General features: G+C 49.9%; 1 protein-coding gene across 4 annotated transcripts in view; it reads left to right on the top strand.

The window, feature by feature from the left end:
• Nucleotides 1–277: 277 nt before the first annotated feature.
• Nucleotides 278–6,000, top strand: part of pde1ca (phosphodiesterase 1C, calmodulin-dependent a) — an 85,320-nt gene continuing 79,597 nt past the window's right edge. The window contains exons 1-2 of one of the 4 annotated variants that reach the window (XM_049010484.1): nucleotides 278–742; nucleotides 5,011–5,061. In XM_049010484.1, coding sequence (XP_048866441.1) covers nucleotides 661–742; nucleotides 5,011–5,061 — 133 coding nt within the window. In that variant the 5' untranslated portion in view covers nucleotides 278–660. The remainder of the gene's footprint in view (nucleotides 743–5,010; nucleotides 5,062–6,000) is intronic. The other 3 variants (XM_049010486.1, XM_049010485.1, XM_049010489.1) reach the window with 3 other exon arrangements.

The following is a 6,000-nucleotide window of genomic DNA, read 5'->3' as shown; positions in this document are numbered from 1 at the left end:
TTAGCGGCGCCATTTAGCTTTGTTTAGCTAAGTGGGGGGGGGGGTGGTGGGGGCGGGGAGCTGTGGGAGGCACCTGTGTGGAGACAACCACGTCACCAAGGCACCTGCCATCTCTCGGGTCGCGTGTAAAAGTGACACAGGAGCCGGAGCATGGCCGTGTGGCATGTCACTGGGGCGTCGCCACGGCAACTGCCTCCGCCACCAACACACACACAGGATGGCACAGATCCAGGATGGACCGTCAGGGCTGGCTGCTCCTCTTCATTTGTAGAGAGAGTGATAGAAAGAATAAGAGATGGAGGAGATGGGAGGGAGAGAGAGAGAGAGAGCGAGAGAGAGAGTGTGTGAGGGAGAGCGAGGGAGGAGGAGAACACAGTGCCCGGGACGAGCGGAGACCGGCCGCTGTTCCTCCCGAACGGTGAGCAGTGCTGCAAAGTGGCTGAGGGACAGAGCAGCCGTTTAAGAGCCCAGCCCCATGGCCGAGTCCCTGAGGGGGCAGCCTGGGGGGCGGGGCTCCCCTGCGGGGCCGCCCACGGGAGGTCTGCCACTCGCCGGAGCCCTGCCCCCCTCCCTCAGACCCTCCCCTTCTTGGGGAGGAAGAGGAGAAGGACTGCCAGTGGCAGGAGCGAAGGAGGAAATAGGGCAGGTGTGCCTGGAAGGATGGAGCCCAGCTCCAAGAAGCAGGGCTTCAAGAAGTGCCGGAGCGCCACCTTCAGCATCGATGGGTTCAGCTTCACCATAGGTAAGGGGGCAGTGTGGGGCAGAACTAAGCTAGCGGGGGAACTCTTCTGTGCGAGCTTAAAGGGGAGATGGAGGCACCTGCGGTCCCGGGATGGGTGTGTTCAACCTACGCAGAGATAAAAGGCTTAAGAGGATAAAATGGCAAGGAGTGCACTTTTACCACAGGTGGAAGTTATGGTGTTTTTCTGCTGCGAGGAAAGAGCTCTGCAAATCTGCAGGTGGAGGTAATGTTTCTCAGGGGCAAGTTGCTCAGTCCGGCCAGGTGCGGTGGTGCAGCTGGAGGTACAGGTGGAGATGCAAATGGAGGTGCAGGTGTGATCCCTGTGTGTCTTTCTGTCAGCTTGCTTCCCCTCAAGAAAAAAATGACGGGACTTCACTGAGGTCAGAAAATTTCAGGTGTGCAGGGAGGGCAAGCTGGTGTCGCTGCTGTGTTTTAAAAGTCAGAGTGAGTGAGTGAGCCGGAAAACTTGGGAAAAGAGGAAGGGTGTACCAGTCAGGAGGGTATCAGTAAAGGGGATAGCAGTAAAGAGGGATATCAGTAAGGGGATACCAGTAAGGGGGTATACCAATAAGGGGTGTGCCAGTGAGGAGGGTATCAGTAAAGGAGGATAGCAGTAAAGGGGGATATCAGTAAGGGAATACCAGTAAGGGGGTGTACCAATAAGGGGTGTGCCAGTAAGGAGGGTTTCAGTAAAGGATACCAGTCAGGGGTAGGTCAGTAAGGAGAAAACAAGTAAGGAGGGTAGCAGTGAAGGGGGGTTCCAGTAAGACATATGTCAGTAAGGAGGGCACCAGTGAGTACCAGTATTTGGAAACCAGTATGGGGGTATACCAATATGGGGGTATCCATGTAAGCAGGACAGCAGTAAGGGGTATGCCAGTACGGAGGATACCAGTTTAGCGGGATGTCAGTAAGGAGGATAACAGTGAGGGGTATGCCAGTAAATGGGATACCAGTAAAGGGGGGTACCAGTAAGAGGGAATATCAGTTAGCGGTATACCAGTAAGGGGTATGTCAGTAAGGGATAGCAGTAAGGGGTTTGCCCATAAGGGATACACTACTAATCAGGATTCCAATAAAGGGGGATACCAATAAGAAGAATACCAGTAAGAAGGAAATCAGTAAGGACGACAAGGCTCTACAAAAGGCTGTTTTTCTCACTGGATGTCTGGGCTGAAGCTGTTCTTCTAGCGCCGGGTGTCAGCGCAGCACCAGTGGGTTTGGACCTGAATGTGGCACGTGCGGCCTGTTATGTAACCCCATACACAGCCGCATCCCAAAGTGACTCACAGATACTTCATTTAAAGGGGCCCTTCTACCATGTACACCCTGTCTGAGGCCGGATGAGAGAATGAAGGAAAACGGAACTTTAGAAAACCAGAGCAGATCTGTCATTTATTTACGGGTTTTGGTGCCGCTGGCCGGAGTGACGCTGATGTGACAGGCAGGCACTCCTCACTGGCCGGTGTCAGTAATTACATCTTTTCAAAGGTCACACGGCAGCTCTTATGTAAGTGCGCTGTTGTCCTGGGGGCGTGTGTGTGTGTGTGTGTGTGTGGGGAGGGGGGGGGGTCACGTAGGGGTACTTGACAGTAAACAGTATGAGGGGACTTTGCACCGCGGCCCTGGGTATGGTCATATGCGCCTGCAGGCAGTACTTCTATTCCTCCTTTCCATGGTGGACAATCGGGCTCCCCAGCATCATTAAGAGCCAGATTAAAGAAAGAAGTAAAATAGACAAAGGAGGAAAAGATGGCCGGAAGGCGTCAGACTCTGTGTGACAGAGTGGTCCATGTTTACCCGCTTGGTTTGACCCCGCCCCCAGCTTGCCTGGGCAATTCTCCCTAAGCAAATACAGCCCCCTCAAATATAGATTTAAAAAGACGTTATCGTAAAGCGAAGATTTCCTGGAATCCGCGCAGGTGCCCTGCAGTGTCACCTGGCTGAGCCTCTGGGGTCCACCCTGTAGAAAGTGAATCCCTGGCGGCTGGGGGCTACCCAGAAAGCCACCCCGCCCCCGTTGACCTTCAAACCTGTTTTTGCTCCACCTCTTTGTCTCTTCTTGCCCTTCAGCTGTTCTAAAAGCCAACAGAGACCTCATTAAGCAAGCCAGAAGGGTAATCACCCACGCGTGTGGCGATGTCACATGCTCTGGGGGCCACGCCTGGTGGGAAATGGGGGGGGGGTGTATCACAGAGGTTGGATGGTTGCGGCTGTTGGAAAAGCAAAGAGCAGGGTTGCTTGGTGTTCAGTCCAGGGGCCCCAAAGGAGTCATTAGCTCAAATGAAGTGTCTGTACTTTTTGTCTCCTGGAGGGGGCCCAGCTTGTCTCCTCCCCATGACCTCCCATCAGGCCCTATTAGCGCCCCCTACATGTGAGCTGAGGCGTTGATGAAGCCCCCGTCCTCCTTCCATTTGCTGGGCAATTGCTCCCGACGCCGAGTCCGTGTGAATCGATGGCAGGGGATCCGTGTTCCCACGTGCGCGTGTGTGACACGTGTGATCCTGGGTGTCATAGTAACCCCCCACCCTCAAACCCTCAAGTGCTAGCAGGGCTCCAATAACAGAATCAAGGGCAAAACTATATACTAAATATATTCTAGAACTGAAAAAGTTAATATTCATAATTTATTTATAAATATTGAAATGTATATTTATTAAGTACACATTTTTTTAAAAAAAGTTTACTAAAGTGCAGCTTTATTAATTGTTAATATACTTTTTATCACTAGTGTTGTGTATGCCTTTCTCCTTAATTTTGCAGGCTTGTGGTTCACATCAACGAATCACTTTTTAAAAAGCCGAGTTATTGGTATTTTACGAGAAGGTGGATCACGAAGTAACCACTCTATAAAAAGTAGGCTGAGTGCTCTTTATCTCAGAGCTGTTATCATCTGCTCGGAAAACAGGATTCTGGGAAGGCGTGTGACACTTTGCCGGGTGATGACGGCGAATGCTTGCATCGCCATAGCGATGTGGCCGGGCCCTTCCCCAGCCACACCTGAAGGCTGTGGGGTTTTTAGAGCAATTGTCTTTTAATTTGACACGACTACCAATCAGACTTTGCAGAATTATCTACATACTCGTCCCAAAAAGCTGTGTGTCTTTTGTGTCTGTCGTTCAGAAAAAACTCCACGCTAAGGACACGCGGTTTGAATATGGGTGGATAATGGTGATAATATTGGGCGTTTTTATTTTCAGTTCTTTCTGGGAAAACCCATGACTGGTCTGTCTGCATTGTGAAGCTTTTACCTTAAGACCACAATGAACACACACAGTCCAGCCAGCCCTTTGCTGGTTCGATGGCCGCCTTGGACATTTCACCATTTTGCCGGTGAATTTCAGTGGTCAGATACCGCATAATAAAGTGTATTAAGAGTAGCATTACAAACACACCTCTCTTTATGTGACACAAAGAGAAGGAGATGTGCCGTGTTTTCGCATGGCAAGGCCAAGCGTGGGAGTACGGGCAGAACAGAGGCAAACGAAAGGGAAAAAAACACCTTTGTGAGTGAAAAGGAGGGGAGGCAGGGGGTCTCGGAAGGCGGCATCTCTCTCGGCCTGGAGATAGAGCGATGCTCCGGGTGCATGCCGAACGCAGGCCTGCTGATGATCCCACTGGCATCTGACGCAGACAGGCCTCAAGACGCGGCCCCGTGGCCTGCCGTCGTCCAGTCTGAGAGCCGCGTCACGTGTTCGTAGCGGCTTCGCACCCACAGAAATCCTCTTCCGGTCACGGTGAGAACCGTTGCTTCTTATTCTCCTTTATTAATTTTGGCTACTATGCTGTCCTGATTCACGCGGCACGGGCCCGGGGCGTGGAGGAGGTCACACGCCCACATGGTGCCACCAGCTGGTCGAAAGGGATCGTCCAAAGAGGTGACGATGACAGTCTGCCATGGGCTTATAAGCGTTGGGCTCCCTCTCACATTGCTATCAAACTTTATGCTATTTATACTTTTTATTATTATTTCCACATACAGTAAAGAGCTCTCCTTCAAAATAAAGTCAGATGTAGTGAAGAGATATAGTGTCATTATTTTCCATCGGCAAGGTTAGCGAGTTCGTTTAGGGACATTCTGAATACATACAACAAACAGGGTACAGAGGTTCACTTACTGTTTGGCTGAGCATCTGAATGGCTGAGATGTCTGAGCTAAGAGGTTGTGGTGTGATTGTTGCTGCCAAATGCTGTGGGTCTGAAATGACCGCTGAGTTTATCCCTCTCCGCGCAAACTCACTCCCACCCCCCTGTGCTTGTTTCCCCAGTGGCAAACGAGGCTGGAGAGACCAACCGGCGCCCCCTGGCCCGCTTTGCTCGTGAGTATGAGGGCATCACGCCAAATACAACACGTTTCCTAATCTAGATCGCTGACTTCACAACCACTGCACTCCTCACCTTCATCAGATGAATCCCCTGACTTCTGTTTTTAATATATGCATTATGGTATTTCAATACAGTAACCCTTTCATATTCTCGGATTTGACATTTGCGGTTTCGATTATTCGCCAGTTGGCCGTGAACAATAAACGGGGATATTTTTATAGCTGCTGAAGGATTGCGGAAACTCGAACACCCCGTAAGCCAAAAACAGTACTGAAAGTGATTTGGGTCGCGTAATGTCATATAACGTATAAATATTAGTAGTAGGCCTCCATAATATTTGTTAGTGTAAAGTCCTGAGCTTGGTACGCCGCTCATCATTCTCTTGGTAACCTGCTTCACTCACGTGGCTGTCTCTGCGACCGTGAGATCTTTCCTTTCTTGCAGTAACTTTAAACTTTTCAGTGCTGGTAATCCTGCATTTTAATAATGTGTCCCAAATGTAATGCTTCTGTTACACTAACGTACACTAACTTTGTACATTCAGGGGCGTGACTTTGGTGGTTTGTATATTATAAAAAAAAGTTTTGATAAGAAATGACGACAATGACAAGCCAAAGTATTATTCGCGAATCGTCACATTCGCGGGATTTGCCACCCGCAGCCCTCACGAATGTGAAGGGGTTACTGTATATACTTACATTTCCTTTCAGTGATGTTAATTGAGTATCAATGTGTCGACCAATCAAAATTGTGTTCTAAACTTAAACAGCAAGTAACTGTCGTATAAGCGCAGAAAGATCGCTGATGCTTCTGCCATCCCTGGTTGCGTGTCTACCCTGTTCAGATGCCACTCCTAATTTCCTTTTGATTGCTGCTTCATTAACATGATTAGCTTCTTTCTTTCTATCTGAAGTGGCCTGTATAATTAGCAC

This window comes from Brienomyrus brachyistius, chromosome 4 (assembly GCF_023856365.1).
Source record: "Brienomyrus brachyistius isolate T26 chromosome 4, BBRACH_0.4, whole genome shotgun sequence".
Taxonomy (NCBI): Eukaryota; Metazoa; Chordata; class Actinopteri; order Osteoglossiformes; family Mormyridae; genus Brienomyrus; species Brienomyrus brachyistius.
Note: the sequence above shows the minus strand (reverse complement) of the source record. Positions and strands in the feature narration are given on the sequence as shown.